Below are 18,223 nucleotides of genomic sequence, written 5' to 3'. Positions count from 1 at the left end.
TTACACACAGCGTGTGTCGTCGAGGAAGAAGAAGAAGAGTCTTGCGTGCTTAGCGTACAAACGCACAGCTGAGTAGTAAATTGTCGTTTTTAGTTTACATTTTAGCCAATTAAAGAGAAAAATGTCTGAAAGAAAAGTTTTGAATGTAAGTATTTTTATATTATTGTTGTGTACCGGTTTAAGTAGTTATTTGAGTAGTAATACCAGCATGCTAATGAAGTAGCTAACGTTACACAATATAACTCGGACGTTAAATAGGTCATGTGGGTTTGTTTTCCTAGTTTTCGATGTTCATAAAGTACATATATGTTGAAATAATCTTGAATACACCTCCTGAGGTAAACCTTGAAGTAAGTTTCTGTTTACAAATGTCATTACTGTGGTAAACCGTCTCCTCTCAGCATCTGTTCTTGTTTTTCCTCAGAAATACTATCCTCCGGATTTTGATCCGTCTAAAATCCCTAAACTCAAACTACCCAAAGACCGTCAGTATGTGGTCAGATTGATGGCACCATTTAATATGAGGTATGCTTTATTTTGTCTGTGTTTATATTATTGCAGGTTTCAAATAAATACATGTTTTTAGAAATTAATAATATACAATAATAATAATAGTTTCTCAACTAAGGATAATGCAACAAATGTTTCCTGTTTTATTATTTTCTAAGCAAAAAATGACTATTATACATTTTTACCACGTTTTATTATTATTATTTTATTATTAAATTACATTATAAGACTATGACAGTGCAGACTATCTTTCAAACCGCAAGGTTTTTCCCATTTGTCAGTAAGAAGATTATAATAAATTAAAAATATAATACAATTTACTGAATATTTTATATTTTTAATAAGTACAGATCGGAATAAGCATGCTATTTCATTTTTACATGAATATATCTGTTACACTGAATGATGATGGAACATAATTTCACCCATATTTTGACGTTTTGTTTTTTCACAAAAGTTATTTGAAGCATTAAAGTAGACACTTTATTTGCATTTAATATGCTTTGTGTATATCTATAAAAAAAAATACTTTTTTTGACCAATCTATATCACTGCAAAAACTAATTAATTATAAATTAAATACAACAAGCTAAGTGTATTAAATGTGAAACAAGTGAAAAATATCGTGATTTCTCTAGTAGTGAGGAATACATTAGAGATTATATCATCTTTGAGACAATAATGCTTGTTGGTACACAGGTGTAAAACGTGTGGAGAGTACATTTACAAAGGGAAGAAGTTCAATGCTCGTAAGGAGACCGTTCAGAACCAACTGTACCTGGGGCTTCCTATTTTCAGATTCTACATTAAATGCACCAGATGCTTGGCTGAGATCACTTTCAAGGTACTAGAATAAACACACACATCATACTCTTTCAAACCAGCAGACAAAGACTTAAGGTTTTTATTGATATTCTTGTGTGTTTGTTTAGTTGCTCTTCGTCTAATTGCTGTGTTTCACAGACAGATCCAGAGAACACAGACTACGCCATGGAACATGGTGCAACAAGAAATTTTCAGGCTGAGAAACTGATCGAAGAGGAGGAGAAAAAGATCCAGCAGGAGAGAGAGGACGAGGAACTCAATAACCCCATGAAGGTCTGATAGAAATTTTAAAGCGGTCATATGATGCGATTTCTTTTTTTCCTTTTCTTTAGTGTGTTATGTTGCTGTTTGTGCATGTATGCGATCTGCAGAGTTAAAAAGCTCAAAGTCTCCCACAAAAGGATTTATTCTATCTATACAGACCTGCCAACCTGTACGCATTTTGCGTAGCGTGCACGCATTTTGACCTCAAAGTACGCAGGTACGATTTGTAACTTTAAACTACGCAAAAACCTGGTGACGCCTTTGTGAACGCATAAAGAATAAAGCAATCAAGCAACAGCAATGAAAGAGCACTTCGACCAATCAGAGCGCTGGGTTCATTCCCCATCTAGCAAGTGGGATGATTGACTCGGTCTCATACCTTTTTCACTCCCGCCGTCTGATTTCTTAAAAGAGGACAGTACACACGGTGCTTACAACTAAGGTAAACGGGTTGGGGTGGATGTGGAAAGTTAAAATATTGAGTTGAGTTAACTTAATCCTCTGGAGTCGATGTGATCGCATTGATATTCTAGACGAACTGTGAACAGAATAAAAGCACACAGAAAAGTGTGTGTTCATGCCTTGCAGCTAAAAAAAAAAAAACACTTACAGGGAGAGAGAGAAAGCAGCAGACCTAAAAAGAAACCAAAAAGAGTCCATGCCCCACAGCAGTTCACAAAATCCAATTCACAAAATATCCTGATATAATATATCCCCCAACCCCCCCAAGATTAGTTTTTTACATTTTCCAGAATGTTTTTTTGACCAAAGCTTTATTTGTCAAACAAAAGCCCATGCAAACTTAAAACATAACTCCCTGAATGTTGTCACAGGTCCTGGAGAACCGCACACGGGACTCAAAGATGGAGATGGAGGTGCTGGAGAACCTGCAGGAGCTGAAGGAGCTAAACCAGAGGCAGGCGCAGGTGGACTTTGAGGGCATGCTGGACAAGTATAAAGACATGGAGCGGAGACAGAGAGAGAGAGAGCTGGAGGAAGATGAACGAGACACCAAGTAAGAAACTTTGAATAATTTGAAGCTTTTGGCCTTTTTGCCTTATATGTTGGATTTGGAGCTTTTAAAAATGCATTGGTCACACTACAGGTTCATTTAAGTGCACAGAAATGACCAGGGGAAGAGTAGGGGGTTAGTGTGGCTTGTAGTCACTTGTAATAAGCACTTAATAACGAAAGATACATTTTAAGGATTCCCTGCAGTTTGCTGTCAGTAGAAGTTAGATTAAATGTTTGAAAATGAAATGAAAATTTATATTGTGTAGCCCTACAAACAAGCAAAGCAAACCTGGATTTATTTCTTTATTAATCAGAAAAATTATTTCCCCCCCTCAAATCGTGCAGCTGTAGATTGCTGCATCTAAAACATACTTTATGTTCAAAATGTAAATATTCGTATGTATGTTAACCTAAAAAGTTTGTTTTTTGATAATTGTGTCCATATTGTTTACCATGTACATTTGCATATCACAATAATTGCACCTTTATGGGGTCATATGCATTCACAGTGAAAGTATTTTTTTTCCAAAGCATGTAATGTCAAGATTAAGAAACTTAAATGATATAATATAGTGTGGTTTGGACTTTGTTTTCTCTTGCTCCACATAGAGAGATGTTGGATAGAGCTCTTGTCAAACGACTGAGGGACTCGGACTCTGAAGAAGAGACAGAAGATGCAAAAGATCGAAGCAGGAAACACACGGCTGATAAACCCACAGACATCCTCACCACAGACGGGAACACAGGACCACAGGTGGAGAGAAAGACAGCAGCCTCCATCTCATTAGATTCAAATCTGGCTTGTTTTATTAAACATATTTTTTATTTACATTTTATTTTGGCCACTTTTATTAATTATGATTTGGAAAAGTCTTAGATATTATTATTTTTTTTAATACATGCCTCTGGATACTGCACGGTGATTGGTCAGTTGCTGCAATCAAGTATTATTGTTGCTCTCAGGCAAATAATTTCCTACATAGCTGTGCTAGTTTTGTGTTTCTCATATCACTCCACACTCAGTCTTCTCACACAATAATTTCAGCTCAAATCCACTTGTTTATTTATCACAATAAATATTAACCAGAATAATGCAGTATTGCTGCAAAATAAAGACTCAAGGATTGTTGACTGTACAAACATCAATTGTTCTTTCAGCTTATATGTGTTTTTCTGTTGTCTTTCTGTTCATGAAACGCCCCGTCTGTTTCTCTCATTAATGTTAGTGCTGGTTTCCTCCTGATCTCCACAGGGATCATCATCTGTGGGCATAAAGAAACAGAAGGTTGAGAGCTGGGAGAGGAGTGTCGGAGGTCTGGGTGGGAAGGGAGCTCTGGGGTCTCTGGTGGTGAGGAAGAAACCAGCAGATTCTGCCTGTAAACCTGCTGCTGCTGCACCACGACAGGCTGCTGACATACAAACAGGTTCATGATGATCATGATTTGCTGCTTATGAAACATTTCTGATTATTAGCAATGTTTTTAGCAAAGTTTTATTAAAAAAGAAAAAGTCTCATGTATTTAATAAACCAAAATTGTAAGTGAAATATTATTTATTAACATTATTACCTCTATAAAAAATAATCAAAGATGTTATTTAATAAACGAGAATTATTTTGTTAACCCTTTTTTACTGTTTTACTAATATAAATTGTATTAATACAACTTAATTAACTATAAATAACTATTATTATTTAATAAATCCAAACTGAAATTTTTGTTTATATAGTTAATAGATAGATATTTATTATTTAATAAAAAATGGCAGTGGATGTATATCAGGATATTAGGAATTATTATTATTATTATTTCTATAGAATCAAGGAATGGTACAGATGTGAAGCGTGCAAGCCATTTTTTTAATAAACTGGTGGGGCAAAAAAAAACAATTTAAGGGATTTGGTACCTATGATAAAACCCACTGCAGTTTCCACCATAAACCCTAATGTTGTATTTATGTATCAGACATAGTTTAGGGTTTTGCCATCTCTGTTAACTTGTGCTTTCTCTGTCTTTCTGGATCATTCAGGCGCAGGTGCTGCCAAAACTGAGTCCTCCACAGCTTCCAGTGGACAGCCAGTCGCATCTCAGCACAGTTCTTCTCTCAGCCTCTTGGGGGCGTATACAGACAGCGATGACAGCAACTCTGACTAGGATGGAGAGAATACTGTGGCGTTTTGGGCCGCTGAAATTAAATGTTTATTTTCAGACCAGCAAAAATCTCCACCATTCTTTTCACAGACCGCTTTAAGTTTCCTTAACCTGGACTGCAAATCAAGAGATTTTTATTTTTCTGTGATTAACTTTTTAGCTGGAGGAGCAGTGTTTATGAGAAGCTGTTTCCATTGCCTGGATTTTATTTGGTTTATTAGATCTGCATCATCCCTCTGTCTCTAATGTGCTTCTAATGTATTATGCACTCTAAAATGTAGTATTTGTTTCTCCATGTTAGCTCAATCAATATGAGGAGATGCATTTGCCTAATCATTTTGCACTAATCAAAATTCAGTGTAGGCACAATGCAGCATAAAAGCCAGACTAAATTAAATTGTCTCACACCCACTTCAGCCCCTAGTTTCAAAGTATATGTGTTGTATTCATGCATTGTATCAATATAATGCATCACATTGTATTGCATGTATGCTGTCTGACCAGCATTAAACTATGGAAAGCCATTTCTGCCATGGAAAAAAATGACTTTTTAAATATAATTTAATCTCTAATTAATCTAAATTATTTACTCAGGATAAAAATAATTTTTTTTTTTGTGCAATTCTAAATTTAGATCTTGCAATTTTGTTAAAGAAGTCAGAAGATAAAAACTTGCAAATACCTTTATGATTTTTTAATCCGTGCAAGAAACAGGCTTTCATATTAAACGATTTGTAAAGATACACCTAAATGCCACTTCAGAAGTGCTTCTGTGCCACCTCTGCAGTGTAAATTTGGCAAATGTTATTTAATTTGACTTTCCGCTAATGGCATCAGTGGCTTGTTTTTGGTGTTAAAGGTAACACTTGGAAATGTGATGTTAATGCAATCCAATTTGTGGACTAGCCATTATTCACCATCTCCCATATTGATCCATTAAAGTGCCAGTGACCTTCTAACCTTACAATTTGACCTCTGTATGCTGATGGAGAAGGTGTTAATGAGAGCTGGTGTGACAGATGGGGCATGTATTGAATTGAATCGCATCTTTTAGTGAGTTTGTGGTTAACCAGAAGCCCCTGCTTATATGCATTTTAAATAAACCCTGCACTCCCTTAATAACTGTGCTTTGCAGACATGCATGATTGTGCACAGTGCAAGCCAAAGCACGAGCCAGCGTGCGAAATTAAATGCCTCAGCAAGAACAAAGACAATGCAACTCCAGTGGGCTTCAACAACAAGTCGAGCTTATGTGTTGTTCACCAGCTGAGCTTGATCTGCAACAGCCAATGCAATCCGATGCAACTCATCCATCCATCTGCACGTGCACACGATCCTCACTTCTGAGATCCCCCTCGCATCTGCTTTATATACTCACTTCCATCCGTCAAGCATTGAGAGGCGAGTATTCTGCAAATGTTTTGGAGGTTTGTGGGCTTCTGAACTGTTTTTATGTATTAGATGAACAGTTTGCACACGCTCGTCTCGGGATCGCGTTGCATAGTTAGCCAGCAAGCAAGCCGGCTAACAAAATGCAGCTTTAATTTGTTGGCTTTCACTTTTGTGCTCCAAATTAGTTCAGCATTCGACTTCTATGTTGAATTTATTATAGTATGCATGTTTATAATCATGTTTATCGACAAATGAAGTGACTATAATATGAGGTAGCGGAGATTAAAGATGTTAGCCGGGTTGCTAACATTATTTTTAATCTATAATGACAGTTTTTTTCTATTTCAGTCTAAGAAACATCAAAATATCTCTGTTATGTGCAGAATTAAAGAGGGGCAATAAGAAAGTGGGTGTGTGCAGTTAATGCATGTTCTTGTTTTGACAGGATTGAGCAGTGCGTGTTTTTATGTGTGAAACTTTCTTTTTAAATAATGTTGATCTAACGTTATTTGTTTTCATATATATATATATATATATATATATATATAAGATAATCGCCAAAACGTTTAATTTGTCACCCAAGTACAAATGCATTAGTGTAAAGCTTAGCTAATATGATGATATCTGTTTATTTAAAGGAACCGCTCGCCAAAAAAATGTAAATTATGTAACTGTTCACTCACCGATTTTGTTCCAAATCCTATTGTTTTCCATCTTCCTTGAAACACAAAAGCAGTTGTTTGGTAAAATGTGAGGGGGACTGATAACCTCAGTCACTATTCACCTTCACTGCATCATTTTTCATCCAATGAAAGTGAAGGGGACTGATTCTGTGGTTTAAAAAGAAAAATGAGCATCATGAAAGTTGCTTCTATAACTAATTTGGTGTATTTTAAGTCATATGAGAGATTTCTGAGAGGACAAATACCTAAATTAAGTTATTATTGACTGAATTCTCGATCGAGAGACATAGTCACCATTCATTGTATGGAAAAGAGCTGCCTAGTCATTCTGCTAACTAACTACTTTTGGGAGAATGAAAGTCATGCAGGTTTGGAGCAACATGAGGTTGAGTAAGTTATGGCAGTGTTTTGAGTTATTACTGTAAGATGTCTTTTCCAGTGGGGCAGGTTTAGGGGTGGAGGCTTAAAATACTCCACATCTACCTTTCTTCAGGTTTCTTGATTATTATTTTTTAATACATAATGGGTGTGCTTTTTCTTTCCAGATCAATTTATTGCAGGAAAACAGGCGATGCATTGGGGAAACTGAGGTGAGCTGATTGCACAATATCTTATTTGCCATTTATTGACACTCTGTGAGTAATAAGTGACTTATTGGATAGGTGTTTCAGGATTTATGGATGGTGTTCCATGGAAGAACTGGGATAAAGTCCTTTTTAGAAGCCTAACGGCTCTTTTGAAGTTTTTGTTTTGGATCTGTTTCATTCTCGTCTTGGTCGTAGACCCATGGCAAAGTGGTTTAGAGATCGCCTAAGTTTTGGCAGCAAGAAAGGACCGCCGCAGCCCCCGAAACCAGACTATACCGAAAGCGAGATCCTACGGGCCTACAGGGCTCAGAAAGACCTGGACTTTGAGGACCCTTACGAACCCTCAGAGAACCGGGTGGTGAACGGCTTAGGGTCGGTGGAAACATTCCCCGCGTTTGGCACGGTGCTGTCCAACGGTGTGGAGGTGAAGATCGTGTCTCCCAAACACAGACTGATAAAAGTGGAATCTCAGGAATTCGGGCGTAGCAAAATACCACTGAACATCGTGACCTTTGAGGAACCGCAGGCCCCTGTAAGTTCTTGTTTACTTAACATATAGAGAGCTTAAATGGGTTTTACTGGACTGCTATCAGTAAGAATTATGCACTTCAAAAGGTTTTCTGGAGAAATGATTGGGATTGGGAAAGAACCAATCCCAGAAATTGTAAAAACATAGTTTTGTAGTGTATTCATCTTGGTAAATAATTGTGATTTCAAGCATTTTTCCTCTTCTAATGTGTACTTGAATGTTGTAATGATGACAAATGTTTGTTTAAATGAAATTATTTTACCAGCACATTAATTAAATGGTTATTTATCTTGACGTAAAGACACTCCAGTCATCATGAATAGATCAATATATCATATTAGGTGGTTATGAGAGTCGCAGGGGTTGTTTTACTTGTATTACAGTGATGTGTGATTGTTTTGGAGTTGCTTTGTTTGGTGCACGTGTCATGGATGAGTTTTGCAGATGTCATAACAAACCAACCAAATGCAGAATTCACTCGTGTTTCCTGAAGTCGGCCGGTGATCATTGTCTTTTGTCATCAGAGGTGAAGGGTGGGAGCATTGGGAATCAATTTCATTAACCCAAATACATTTAATCCCAGTGCCTGCGGGTTTTATAGACTCACACACCAGCCCTCTCTCTTGCATGTTTCGGTTTATAAAGGATTGTGTCCAAAAATGAAAATGTTATGTTACTCAATATTTTGGTTCATATATCTCCTTTTTATTCAGTGAAACTAAAATGAGCATAAGAATAATTTTAGTATCATTTATGGACTATTATAGTATATACTTTCAAGTGTCTGCTTTCAAAAGGGACCAGGATTACATTTTGTAGACCAATGGGTTTGAGACCTGCAACCTCTAAATTAATAATATTTATTTATATATATATATATATATATATATATATATATATATACACACACACACACACAGTCATGGTCAGAATTATTGGCACCCTTGGTAAATATGATCAAAGAAGGCTGTGAAAATTAATATGTATTGTTAATCCTTTTGATCTTTTATAAAAAAAATTCACAAAAATCTAATTTCATTGGATGATAAGAATTTAAAATGGGAGGAAATATCATTATGATCAGCTGTGGTCCTTGAAGAGTCTTTAGCCACTCAAACTCTCCTCCTCACCGTGCATTAGGACGATATAGACACACGTCCTCTTCCAGGCAGATTCATAACATTTTCTGTTGATTGGAAATTCTTAATTATTGCCCTGATGGTGGAAATGGGAATTTTCACTGCTCTAGCTCTTTTCTTAAAGCCACTTCGCTAATTTGTGAAGCTCAATTATCTTTTGCTGCACATCAGAAATATATTCTTTGGTTTTTCTCATTGTGATGGATTATTAAGGGAATTTGGACTTTGTTTTCCCTCCTATTTATATTTCTCTGAAACAGGAAGCCATGGCTGGATAATTTCATGTTCCTAATCCCCCTGGAGAATATGAATGGGAATATACTTCAGAAATATTTTACTCATAAGAATTTCTAGGGGTACCAATAATTGTCCAACGTGTATTTGAGAAAAACATTTATTTCATAATGAGATTTTTCCCCCATTTTCAATTGTTTTAGTTCAATGGAAGGTTAGATTTTTGTGATTTTAAAAATAAGAATAATAGATCAAAAGGATTAATAATGCAAGTTTAGAGCCTTCTTTGACCTTATTTACCAAGGGAGCCAATAATTCTGACCACTACTGATGTAGTTAATTAATGCGGTGTTTATTTATATTTCAGGTTTAGTTTATTTTAGTACATCAAGTTAAACTAAATGAAAATGAGAAGTATAAAAAAAGTTTTTTTTATGGTTTTAGTTTAAGTTTACTATAACAACCCTAAAGGATGAAAATACTGGATTGAAAATGCTTCATGTGTTTTTGCACAAAAGCTGCCAGAATTGCATACTGTGTAAAACTCTGCAGCTGTCTTCGTTTCTGATTCATATGGTGAATATGATTGTTCTCATCATCCTTGTTCTTTTTTCCCAGGTGGTTCCCTCGGCTCCTGCGGTCGGGGAGACTGATTACTCGGACCCGTTTGACGCCAGGCCGGACCCGCGGCCCAGACCCGGCTGGGAGCAGAACGCCATAGAAGCCTGCAGCAGCTACATGGAGCCGTTTGAGGCCCAGCAATTCATAAGCGGTACAGCAGTTATTCAGCCACTGTTATTCCTGTCGGTTTAATTTGTGGTCTGGACTGTGTTGTGTGGTAATTTGGTGTATGTTTTTTGAAGCTTGACCATTCCAGTCCTCATTCACTTTCATAATACTCATATGTAATGTAATATCGTGTCGTCTGGTTCAGTTGAATGTGTTTGTCGCATGTCAGAGCTCCAGCACAGCACAGATCAGGGCAGAAACAGCCCGCAGCTTTACGACAGTCCGTACGAGGAGAGAGTTCGGCCCCAGGAGGCCCCTGCAGAGGACGAGAGAGAAAGCCGTCTGCCCCAGGACGATGAAAGGCCTGCGGATGAGTACGACCAGCCCTGGGAGTGGAAGAAAGAGAACATCTCCAAAGCCTTCGCTGGTAAGACGTGCTACTGGGTAGAGATGGGCTCCATCCACACCAGTACGTTTGCATCCTCTTTTGAGAATGTAGCTTACCACAGTATAAGCAGGGTCTGAAATGAACAGTCAGCAAATGGCAAATGTGAGTAAATCAAACAGTGTTATTTGACAGTCAGCCGGTGTTTGGGAGCAGCTTCCTTTGGTTTTCTGCCAAAATAAAAGCTCTGAGGTTTAGCACTTGAAAGCAAAGTTTGAAAGTTTGCCGTCTGATCTTAGGCCTCGTTTACACTGCAGGTCTTGATGCTCAATTCCGATTTGTTGCCCATATCCGATTTTTTTTGGCTGTCCGTTTATACGTTCTTTCAATTATGACCCATATCCAATTCATGTGTTTACACTTGCCATACCATCTGAAACATCCCGCATGCGTTGTTGTCATGTAGCACCTCCACACGTGGTTCCTCCCGAGAATAATATGACCTGTGCTGACAAAACGAGTCGAGCAAATTTGAAAAATTAATTTGTATTTTTATTTTCACGTTCTCCATTAAAAGACCTTCAAAATTGTGTATCATTTTTTTGGAATCGGACAAAAAATGACTGCTACACCCGTTTAAAGTCGATATAAAGTCAGCAAGGTTGATTATGAGAAAGATAAAAATTTTCCTCCAGTTCTTATTAATAATTAGGCTACTATATTAATAATCACAATATAGCTGTTTTTTATTTTCTCTTTCCTATTATAAATAAGAACAGATGCAAAAAAACAGTTTAGGAACAAATAGTCTAGAAAGAAACAAATAATGCATTACCTTTATCATTTTACATCTAAACACAAGCATTAATGTAGTCTACGAAAAACAAATTATCAAATGTAGAAATCACTTCAGTGTGTTCATTACAAATAAATGTATTATTCAAACTACAAAAGCAGTTCTTGAAGTGCTACGAGTGATTCCCTCTTTTCTTTTATTGATAGATAACATTGAGACACGGCCTACTGTAATGCACGAATCATAAAGTTACACATCAGATGTTTTTCCCCATCAATTCCCCAAGCGGTCACTTAAGACAGAACAGATTATGTTTGTGGGAATACTGAAATACTGTAAATTAGTCTGTAATTCTGTGTATTTATCGGGCCATTATGCACGCTCTTCAGATGACAGTCAGCTCGAGAAGCAAGCGGAGAAAAGGTAATCCTCTCAGAAAATATACCATTAAAGATACTTTTAGATGTTTAATTACCATTTGGAGCACTGGGATAGCTAAACGAGGGCTTAATTAACTAATTTGACTAAAATCGAAAATTTTCACTTTTTTTTTTATTTATTTATTTATTGCCTGTAGCTCAAAATAGCCCGTGTGCATTTACACTCATTTTGCCAGCATGGGTCCCATATAAAGTCATTAAACTGCAGAGAAAACCAAATTGTCAAGTTTTAATGACGTACAGAACGCGATGCCTCAGAAAATCCGATCTGCATGTTTACATGACAGTCGCATGCATGCATTTTTTTAAACACTGGATTTGTTTGCATTCAATAAAATGGTCTGTAGGTGCAGTCTGTCTTTTATCCTGCACATGAGAAAGGAAGAGGGATGTGTGGGAGGTCTTGATAGATGGAGACAGGAGGAGAGAAGTAGAGCAGTCATGCAGAAAGATCAGAGCCACTGTGTGACTTCTGCTCTGCATCACGTCCACAAACACACACTCAGATCATCTCTCCCTTCACTCTTCATCACATGGTCATTTCATCACTTCTGATCAGATTGCTGGTTGCTTATGGATTGTTCACTCTCTGTCAGATGCATATTCCTCACAAACATGGCAAGAGCTTCTCAAATCAAAGCAGAAATCCTCCTCTACCAAGACTGTCACAGCAGCAACAGTGATGCAGGGAGAGAGTAACTAGTTCTATTGCTTATACTGAGGGATAGTGAGTTGAACAAACCCTTAAATCGTTAATATAGAATGTTAATGCATTTTTTTATATATTGCACAAAAATGGTTGTTATTGTTCTTAACTATGTTCTATGTTTCAAAATATAATAAAAAAACAAAGCAATTAAAACACATTTAAATATTAATACAAATATATAATTTAATTTAAAATAATGCATAAATGTGTAATATTTTAAATATGAATAAAATGTATAAAAAGTCAAATAGATCAAATTGAAATGTATATTTATACAGTTATGTATTGCAAAGTGGGTATTTTGAAGTCACTCTTTGGTTGAATTTTTAAAGTTTCTAATTGTTTTGTAGTAACCTTTGAAATATTAATGTATTTCTTTAATTTGTGTCGTTTTATAATGAGTAAACCATATTTTAAATAGAGTAATTTAATAATTTATTATCATTAATAGTAGTTTTTAAAATGTACTTATTACATTTGTTTTTTTTGATAGTATTACAAACAATTAAATCGCAATATTTTATATAGAAATAAATACATTTAAATAATAATAAATTAAAATATATAAAATTATTTTTAATGAAAATACTTAACATTGCTTGCATTTTTAAGTTTTAGAATTGTTTTGTTTAGTCACTTTTATTTTTTTGTAACACTTTATTTTAGGGTGCAATTCTCACTGTTGCTTATAAACATGCATATACTTATAAACGCATATTAATGCTTTATTCTGCATAACGATATTCTAGATCCCTCAATCCAACCTCATTGAGTTAACAACCTTACTAACTATTAATAAGCTGCAATTTAAGAGTTTATCGATGCAAAAGTCATAGTTAATAGTTAGTTAACTGTGAGAACTGGTACCCAAACTAAAGTGTGACCCCTTTTTTTTAATGTTTTTTAGTAACATTTGAAGCCAGAGACTGGGATCAATGCACACTGCCCCGTGACGAGGCACCGAGGAAGGCAGGAGCATCCAGAATCAGCCCTTCGTCTAGCAGAGCCACCAGCCTGCACAAACCCAGCAACACACACGGCATCCTGGGAGAGAGAGTGGATCCCACACTGCCCCTGGAGAAACAGGTGTATGTATTAACACATGAACCGCCACACATGTATTAATACAGGAAACTGTAACATGTGAAAAGTTGTAATATTTAATCACAAATAACAAAGATATGGTTGTCAGATGAGTACACATGATGTGGTGTGGTGAAACATTTCCCTCAGAAAGTTCTGTGGTGTGCATAAGTAGCTAGTTGAGGTCAAGAAAACAGCATTCTGCTAAAATTTCAAGTGCTGTTACTATTACACCACCCTGTGTCATATTTGCTGAGTGAAACCCGATACACATTTCTCACTGCTGATTCCAAAAATAGTGTCTGTTTTGCTCTATAGCACATCACACTTTGTCACAAAATGCATTTCGTTGCATTTGTAAGGTGGCGAAGTCTTGTTTTATCCCTTAATCAGCAGAACAACTGACACGATTCCTGTCTTCCTTTAAGCCAGATGACTATTTTTCAGTTGATTTTTGCACGTATGAATGATTCTGAAGACATTAGCTATGCCTAATCCTGACTTCATGGATAAAATTATGAAGAATTATGGCCGGTTATTGAAGAAAATGCAAACGTGAACCAGATGTTTTCTGCTACATCTGTGGGTGTTTAGTACATCCAAACAGCCACAGAAAATGACAGTTTTTGTGGGAAAAGGCTTATTTATAAACCTGTTTATGTAAATTTCTTTGACATTAAATGTATGAACATATGTCTTCAATCCGTTGCAGATTGTAAGATAAATGGTAAATTTTGAATACTACTTTTATTATCATTAAAACCAAAAAGTTTAACATTTCACTTTTTTATTTTGCTAAATTTCACGCTGATTTTGTGAAAAAACTATATTTGATTTTCTTATTAGATGCAGCGCTGTGTAATACGGTCTATGAATTGTATGCAATCTCTCTCCGTTTTCAGAAGTATTGAGTATCGTGACACTTGACAGGTATTGATATCTGCTCCTGAAACACTGGTGTTGTAAAACCCTAATAGTGGCCCATCTGTGTGTTTCAGATGGTACCATGGTGCATTGACCCGCTCAGAAGCTGAATCTCTGCTCACGCTGTGTAAGGAGTGCAGTTACCTGGTGAGGAAGAGCCAGACGAGCCGAAACGACTATTCGCTGTCTCTCAGGTACAGTCTTACACACAAACTCACCGTCTCAGGTACTCGTACAGCCCAAAAACTCATTCAGGAAATGAGTAGTTCAGTCATTCCCTCACAAGTAGACTGTTTTGTTGTTTTGATTTTCATATAAATTTCTGCTGTGATTCAGAGTTATATTGTTGAGACTTCTCTCAGAGCGTTTGGGTTTGGTTCAGTCCCTGAGAACAATCTTTGTGGAAACAAGGCGGCTGATGACCTGGGCGTTCTAGTAGTGTGCTGTAAATGTCCATTAAACCGCCAGCTACTGTTTTGTGCTGTGTACTGATGTATAATAATTGAAGTACTTGTCCCACATTCACTTTCGTTTCATGAAACAGTCAGAGTCATCTGACTCTATAAATAGAGCAAATTGTTCTTGATAAACTAGGTTTCTATTGCTGCGTCTTTATTGGAAATGTTTATATTGTTATTTAAAGACCTTAAAATAACCGTTAAGGTTTAATGTTTCTCTGGACACAAAATTACCCCCAATATTTGCATGATTATGTACGACCTCATCTACTCTAAATTTACATTTTTATGTACTACTTCAGCTATTCTTAATTAAACATTTGATGTTTATATTTTCTTACAATTTTGAAACTATCAAAGAGACTTGAGCGTGGTTTTAATTGGATATTGGCCAGTAAGAAACCAATTAGCAACCAGTCTAAACACCCTAGCAACCATATAGCAACGCCCTGGCAGCCATCTGGTACTAACGTACAGCCTCTTTTTATTTTTCTCTATCAAGATCTGCTCTCATTTATTGAATTTTTTTCTTTCCTCCTCATGCTACCTACATGTTGTACTGCTGGAGGGTGCTTACATCTAGTTATTCTAGTTCTGGGTAATATATTCAGGTTTGAGGTGTTTTGTGTGGGTCTGAATGCGTTTAGCATGTTATTAATAATGTAATTATTCCACTTCAGTGCTAGGGCTTTAGTACTGTTTATATATTATTATAGCATTTATTCATATTTAAAAAAAATTTATTTATATTTTTTCAGGTTTCATTTTAGCTTTAGTAATTTTATGAGCTTTTATTACAACAATACCTAGTCCTAATGTACAGCGGTCTTGCCTACTACTATTATAGTGCAGTCTCTACCGGCTGACACATTTCTACCGTTCCAGGTTGGCCACACAAAGTAATGTGCAAACTCATTGACTTTCTCTCTCCCCCTCCATCTGTCTGTCTCTCTGCAGGAGCTGTCACGGGTTCATGCACATGAAGTTCTCTCAGTCTCGTGATGGGAAGTTCATCCTTGGAGAGAACAGTCCTCCGTTTGACTCCATCCCTGAAGTCATTCATTACTACACCACGAACAAACTGCCCATCCGCGGAGCTGAACACCTGTCTCTGCTGTTCCCGGTGCTGGTGCAGACACTCTGAGACCACACACACGCTTATCACGCGCTCGCACACAGACACACTCAGGGCTTCGCTCAGACGGCTACTACAGTGCTTCATTTTCAATCTCATATCGCAGGCTCTTCGAAGGTTTCATTTGTGTTTGCAGTGGGAATTAGATTTTTCAGGTGTGATCAGATTCATCCCTGGTGTGAATGAAAACACAGTCGGCCTGTACTGACACTGTATCGATGCGCTACATGCGTGTGAAGAATATTTTCCACACCACTGGACTCTAAAGTGTCTTCGCATCACACTGGAAACTGCAATATTATAACTTTCTCTGCTCCAAACTCTTCAAATGATAGATTGTAGCCCGACCAAAGTATTTATAAAGATTTTGCTAAATACTAAAAAGCAATGATGTACAGTTCAAGTCCCATCTTCTGTGGCATTTCTTGATTTAAAAAGTGAAATAATTCACCTCAAATGACAGTTGTCATCATTTGCTCATTCTCATGTGATTCCGAACCTCTATGACTGACCCTCTTCTGTTGAACACAAAAGAAGATATTTTGAATGATGTTAAAGCTGCTTTTTTCCATGCAGTGAAAGTGGACGGTGACCATGGCTGTTATACTCTAAAAAAGACACAATCAGCATAAATGTAGTTCATATAGGTCGTCTAAAGCCGCACAATAACTTTGTGTGAAGAAAACGCTGCAATTTAAGTTATATATAAATATTGCACTATGCCGCAGCTGTCGATTCTCATTTGTGTTTCTGCAAATTTAAATTAGGGCAGAGGGAAAGATACAAATAATAACTTCAGTTTTGGTCTATTTATCACATGTATGGCCTCAAATGCCACATGGACTATTTTTACAGTGTTTTTATCCGTTTTAGAGCTTTCTGATCCATCCACTACATTTTATTGTAAATTTAGTACTCTTCTGGTAAATTTCTCTTTTTGTGTTCCACTATATAAAATCATGCTGGTTTAGAATGACATGAGCGTGAGTGAATAATGATTGAATTTCAATTTTGGGTGACTGTAAGTAAAAATGAGAGCCTCTTTTTAGGAACAACAAGCCGGCCCTTAACTTCCTTTTGTCCCTAACTAGAAGCATTGAATCATGGTAAAGCGGAAGGAAGTGAATACTCAACACTGGAATGTTCTGAATGTGACTTTCGCTTGTCCGGATGGCCATCTGCAAACACACAGATTTGTTCTGCTCCCAGAATCCCGGGCGGCTGAGGATGATGAAAACAGGAAGTGATGTCATCCGACCATCTAAAGCTGCATTTTCATTCGCTTCAGTGCTCCGGTCTTGTAGCATGACAGGAAGCAGTCATTACTGTGGCATTTGGCTTCACTTAGGGCAGTGGTCACAATGCTGCCCATCATTTCACTCCACCATATACCGCTTGGTGCTGTAGGCTCGTTTCTGAGGACTTCTTAGCAATACTTAAAGCTTCATGAGAAACCTTACATGAACCGTCTCTTCTGAGTTATTCTGGGTTTGCGTGATATTTAAAATAAGGTCACCTATAATCACCTATAAGTCGCATCAGTATGTTTGTAAATGCAGATGAAACTCAAGCATTTTCCTCTGAAGAAACACAATCTTCCGCTGTTTAGTGAATGTTATAGTAAACAGCTTTCAAATGAGCATGGTTTTGGGATCAGTTTACTTGCACATCCTCTGAACACACACACACACACACTACTGTGTTTAGACTTTTACACAGGGTTTATAATGCTATAGAAATCACACGGTAGCTATTGTTTATGATGACTGTAATTTTACTGCGTTTTTGTTTTTCTATATGCTGTTTTCCAGGTTTTCACTTCTTTGGAATAAATTAGGAGTTGTTTTCTAAAAATGAAATGTTTGTTGATTTGTCATCTGTATGGTTGGATCCTGATAGGATGTGACGTTACTGGGCTGAAGGGTGAACTGTGTCTTACCAGAAGGCAGCCAAACGGTTCCTCCTTATAAAGCGTTCATGCAACACACTGTAAAAAAATAGGTCAGACCTCCTCCATGTGACCGAGCTCATACACACTGTTGTTGACTGAGCTCTAATGCTTCTGGGTATGTGTGTTTGTTACTGGGAATCAGAGTCAATACAGCTGATATATGCTGTCAAGACAATGCCCCTCTGAAACGTCTCGCATATCACTCTGTCACAGATGAGAACAACCAGCTTGGAGACTTTTGTAAAGCACTGTTCTCTCAATGCTCTCATTTTTTTGTTTGTCCCTT

General features: G+C 36.9%; 2 protein-coding genes across 7 annotated transcripts; both read left to right on the top strand.

Moving 5' to 3' along the window:
- On the top strand, positions 1-6,190 carry LOC306881549 (splicing factor YJU2-like). Of its 3 annotated transcripts, XM_079435725.1 has the most exons (9): positions 1-145; positions 282-338; positions 425-525; positions 1,210-1,354; positions 1,474-1,608; positions 2,433-2,614; positions 3,223-3,367; positions 3,866-4,037; positions 4,642-5,877. In XM_079435725.1, the coding sequence occupies exons 1-9, from the start codon at positions 122-124 to the stop codon at positions 4,764-4,766; spliced, it is 1,086 nt and encodes a 361-aa protein (XP_079291851.1). In that variant the 5' UTR covers positions 1-121; the 3' UTR covers positions 4,767-5,877. The 3 variants fall into 3 exon arrangements, with proteins under 3 accessions (XP_079291851.1, XP_079291852.1, XP_079291853.1); XM_079435726.1 differs by lacking the exon at positions 282-338 and having other exon boundaries at positions 3-145; positions 4,642-6,190; XM_079435727.1 differs by lacking the exon at positions 282-338 and having other exon boundaries at positions 3-145; positions 1,309-1,354.
- On the top strand, positions 5,778-17,835 carry LOC306881548 (SH2 domain-containing adapter protein F-like). 4 transcript variants are annotated; one of them, XM_079435723.1, is made up of 8 exons: positions 5,778-6,164; positions 7,384-7,428; positions 7,510-7,957; positions 9,946-10,099; positions 10,286-10,483; positions 13,294-13,474; positions 14,468-14,587; positions 15,809-17,835. In XM_079435723.1, the coding sequence occupies exons 3-8, from the start codon at positions 7,625-7,627 to the stop codon at positions 15,993-15,995; spliced, it is 1,173 nt and encodes a 390-aa protein (XP_079291849.1). In that variant the 5' UTR covers positions 5,778-6,164; positions 7,384-7,428; positions 7,510-7,624; the 3' UTR covers positions 15,996-17,835. The 4 variants fall into 4 exon arrangements, with proteins under 4 accessions (XP_079291849.1, XP_079291847.1, XP_079291848.1 ...); XM_079435721.1 differs by having other exon boundaries at positions 5,873-6,164; positions 7,501-7,957; XM_079435722.1 differs by having other exon boundaries at positions 6,048-6,190; positions 7,501-7,957.
- The last annotated feature ends 388 nt before the right edge of the window (positions 17,836-18,223 follow it).

The sequence above is a fragment of the Barbus barbus genome (genome assembly GCF_936440315.1).
Source record: "Barbus barbus genome assembly, chromosome: 15".
NCBI lineage: Eukaryota > Metazoa > Chordata > Actinopteri > Cypriniformes > Cyprinidae > Barbus > Barbus barbus.
Note: the sequence above shows the minus strand (reverse complement) of the source record. Positions and strands in the feature narration are given on the sequence as shown.

What these genes read in the sequence shown, in the direction of transcription:
- LOC306881549 (XM_079435725.1), top strand. Translation starts at nt 122, where the DNA reads ATGTCTGAAAGAAAAGTTTTGAAT. An exon ending in TGGCTGAGATCACTTTCAAG is followed by an intron (nt 1,355 to 1,473) that starts GTACTAGAATAA and finishes TGTGTTTCACAG; the next exon opens with ACAGATCCAGAGAACACAGA. An exon ending in AACTCAATAACCCCATGAAG is followed by an intron (nt 1,609 to 2,432) that starts GTCTGATAGAAA and finishes ATGTTGTCACAG; the next exon opens with GTCCTGGAGAACCGCACACG.
- LOC306881548 (XM_079435723.1), top strand. Translation starts at nt 7,625, where the DNA reads ATGGCAAAGTGGTTTAGAGATCGCCTAAGTTTTGGCAGCAAGAAAGGA. An exon ending in TTGAGGAACCGCAGGCCCCT is followed by an intron (nt 7,958 to 9,945) that starts GTAAGTTCTTGT and finishes CTTTTTTCCCAG; the next exon opens with GTGGTTCCCTCGGCTCCTGC. An exon ending in GACTATTCGCTGTCTCTCAG is followed by an intron (nt 14,588 to 15,808) that starts GTACAGTCTTAC and finishes GTCTCTCTGCAG; the next exon opens with GAGCTGTCACGGGTTCATGC.